Source organism: Atta colombica, unplaced genomic scaffold (assembly GCF_001594045.1).
Source record: "Atta colombica isolate Treedump-2 unplaced genomic scaffold, Acol1.0 scaffold105, whole genome shotgun sequence".
In the NCBI taxonomy this organism is placed as follows: domain Eukaryota; kingdom Metazoa; phylum Arthropoda; class Insecta; order Hymenoptera; family Formicidae; genus Atta; species Atta colombica.
Window position 1 is genome coordinate 4,699,628 of NW_017259190.1, and position 3,971 is coordinate 4,703,598.

Genomic DNA, 3,971 nt, shown 5'->3' on the forward strand with positions numbered 1-3,971 from the left:
CGAATGTTAAAATGAATGCTTTTCAATCCTGAATGCAGCATTTTTATTTATAAGAATTGGAGCTTATCTCTATGTCTTTCAATCTAAAAATTATATTAGTTTTTTTGTGCACGCAACAAACATTATGATACTGTTCAATTCAAAATTTTGAATAGGAAATGCAGTTTTTCAATCCAATTGCATCCAATTGAATCCAATTAAATCCAAAACAGTATTCGCTATTTAAAATACGCATTCGGATAGAAAAAAATTTCAATCCATTTTAATCCATTTTCTCATTTGCTGAGTATTTTATTAATTTAAGATGTATATTAAATAATAGACTTGATAATTCGCAGATATTTGCAAGATATGCATCGAATACTTATTATTATATAATATATACATATTATATATAAAACATCTATGTTAAAAATAACACGATCTTTTCCTCTTGTTATATTTTTTTATTTTTTGTATTTCTCGCATGCAGATGCATACTTGTGTAGTAACAATGGTCAATCAGAATTTTGTTCTAAATTTTAATTTTAAAAAAACTAGCTTTTTTTCGTGAACCTACGAACAAAGTAAAACGTTTGCTCGAGATATTCATTATTTATGATAATACCGTAATTAAAAGAAAAACATTTATGCAAGTAATTTAAAAAAGATATCGTGTTTCATTCATTTACATGTTCCATATGGCGAGTTGAAACACTCAGGCAGTGTTACGATGTCGGCTCGCTCTTGTTTTGCGCGCTCGATGAAAGAAACTGCTCGCGAGACGTTTGTTGCCTTATCATCACCAACGGACAGCTGCACCAATGCCAGACGCAAGGCTGAAAGTTTAATAAACAAGGTTAAATCGAGTTAATCGAAACACTGTTACACATCATCAACATTTTTCGAGCCTGCCATAAAATATATAATATTGTAATGTCATTGTAATGTCATTTGATTTAAAATGTCAATCGAAGCTCGGATCAGTATACGTATCGATATGTACATATAGGCTATGTTCCGTAAAATGCATAATGCGCATTATGTATTCTTCGCATGATTTTAGCCTAATTCTTATTCATCGAACTATTAAACAAAAATAATATCCTGCATATGCGTTTTACAAAACTATACAGAACTATATATATATCAGCGATCGCTGAGGTCGCTCATTTGTTCATTTCAAAGATTACTTGGTAACAATATATAGCAAAAGAATTTTGCGCGTTTTCCTGATTTTTTTGATTTTTTTATATTAAACGCACAATTTCAAATTTTGTATGTCATAAAGAGAGAATAATCACACACTACATACTAGTCATTGTTCTTATTCTTATTCGGCACTGCGCGATACTCGCCCGTAACATAATAGGTTAAGTTTCCTTCTGTTTATTTCTGTTTATGACGTAAGGAAAAAAATTGCAAGTATTATCTACATAATAAAAAAAAAATAAGATTTTTCCTTATACATTTAATCAAATTGATTTATATATATATATATATATATGGCGCGGTAAAGAAAGAGAGAGGGAGAAAAAGAAAAAAACGGATTTAATGATTTCTCGATATTTGAAGATTACATTGTGATGAGTAATAATTGATCCCTTTTACATCGAGCGTTTAATGTACGTCTATTTATTTACTAGGCATTTAACTAACGCCTAGTAACTTTCTACTAAATTATCTTAATTTCGGCAATACATTTAAAGAATGATGTACTAAGCTGGTACATAATATGCATCTAGAATTTAAATGATTAATGACATATCGTGTATATGTTTACGTGCATCGTCGAAATTAAAATAATTTAATAGAAAGTTATTTAAGTTAGTTAGTATGCGTATTAAAAGTGCACGATGTAAACTTATAGGCCATATTATCAATGTAATTAAGATAGGATTTAAATTTGAATTGTCGAAATTAAATTTGAATTTTAAATTTTAATTGTCAATATCCATTAAATTATACAATTTCTTCAATTTATACTCGCGCGTAAATTTTTTTGTTAATCTTTAACTACGTTTATACGGGCACTCTTATTGAGTTTAATAATAATTCATAGTTAGAGAAACTGACTACAGTTCCATTTTTCAGAGGAATAATTATGATTGGTCAGTTTCATAACTATGGATGTATTAAACTCGATTAGGAGTATTCGTGTAAATGTAGTTTATTAACTGTGTTATGGCCTAACTTTTTTTACTAATAAACATCTACTCGAGCCTACGAATGTAACATTAAATTAAATTAAAGAATGTGTAAAAAAAGTATAATTAGAAATTTGTATATCTGAACAAGATTAAATCACATGAAAAAATAAGTTTTATTTAAAAAAAGGATACAAACAAAATTGTACAAGTCAGTAGAGAACTTAAAATATTTATACGTTATACGTTACGATTTTTATACAATATTATGTACACGTGATTATCGTCTACTAGATGATCGAGATCTCCTATGTTTTTTGGATTTTCTTCTATCGATAGATTCAAAAGATCCCGATATTTTATCCTTTAGTCGTTCCTTATCTCTTCCTTTGTGTTTCTTGGATTTCTTTGCTCTTTTAATTCTATCGCTACTATTGGAGCGCTTTCGAGTTTTATTTTTTTTCTTATTATTGCTATGTGTATCACTACTATTCTCGCTATCGGATAAATCTCTTCGATGGATTTCTGATTTTCTACTTGATTTCTTCGATTTGTATTCACGTTCATTTTCTCTGTGTTTTTTTTTCCTATCAAGTATATCTGAATCGCTGTTATCATTGTTGCTTAAATTTTCCAACGATGCAGATTTTCGTTTATTTACACCTTCCTTTTTCTTATGTTCTTCATATTTAGCAGCATCTGAAATTAATTTCGTCGAATACTAAAGACTAAAACTGCAATAATTTCATACAAGTGAGTGAATTATGAATAGCAGGAACTTTTAAAAAGTGTCAAGTATATAATTACATATTGATTAAATATTGATATCTTATATGTATAACAGGTTGCAGCTATACACTGAGATTAAAATCTTTAAAATTTTACAACTCCAAATTGTAATCAATCATTAAACTTTAGTAAACTTTAGTAACCTGTTTAATACAACCTGTTTAAATACAAACATTGTAAAATGTCATATGATTACGAAAATTTATACTTTTACAAATATTTTAAAAGTTCCTCAAGAAATAACTTGCTTTATTTACTAACTTAAAACTTTAGAATTTTTCAAGTATTCCGGCTTTGTTACTACTTGAACTATGCATTCATTCACAGAAATGGTATTTCCATTCAGTGCCATCTTGACGATTAATCTTCCTGCATCATCAAAGCCTTCTATTTGACCATATGCATTGGACCGCTTGCCAGCAATAATTTTTATAAAACTTCCTTTTTGTATTCGTAACTCTTCCTCCTCTTTTTGAGTCTTTTCATCCTGTTTTTGCAATCCTGTTTTGTCTGCACCAAGTCCCATCCCTATGGGTCTTAATTCAGGCACAATGGGTGTTACAAGCCTGCCAAGTACACAACATATAAAATGTAAAAATAAAAACTATATAAAAATGTAGAAAAAAAAAACGAGTACACTATATCTGAAAATATATGTTGAAATAAAAAAACGCAACATCCACTCATGCTCAATCTAAAACGAAAAAGGATCTTACTTTGGATTTTTACCAATTCCTTCGCCAGGTTTCCACCCCATACCTCGTAACATAGCTGAACCAAAGACATTTAGCGGAACCTTGTCGTAATCTTCTAATGTACTCTATATAAAAAAGAAAATATATAAAATATTTTTGTATTACGTGAAAATTGATCGACGAGATTAAATACACATGAGTGAGACACGACGTATTTATATAAGATGATCCTTCGTACATATTTTTGGTGAATTTATACAATTTCTAGTTTATTTTATTTAGATTATTTTGTTCATTTTTATTTCAGTTTTATATATTATACATAAAAATATATATATTTATATATATTTTTATATATGAT

General features: G+C 28.5%; 1 protein-coding gene across 2 annotated transcripts in view; it reads right to left on the bottom strand.

The window, feature by feature from the left end:
- LOC108691424 (omega-amidase NIT2) overlaps positions 1–3,971 on the bottom strand; it is a 9,046-nt gene that overhangs the window by 4,014 nt on the left and 1,061 nt on the right. Inside the window, exons 3-5 of one of the 2 annotated variants that reach the window (XM_018199186.1) lie at positions 3,632–3,735; positions 3,177–3,481; positions 672–818 (exon numbers count right to left, since the gene is read on the bottom strand). In XM_018199186.1, coding sequence (XP_018054675.1) covers positions 672–818; positions 3,177–3,481; positions 3,632–3,735 — 556 coding nt within the window. Of the gene's footprint in view, positions 1–671; positions 819–1,294; positions 1,378–3,176; positions 3,482–3,631; positions 3,736–3,971 lie in introns of those variants that run through there. The other variant, XM_018199180.1, reaches the window with a different exon arrangement.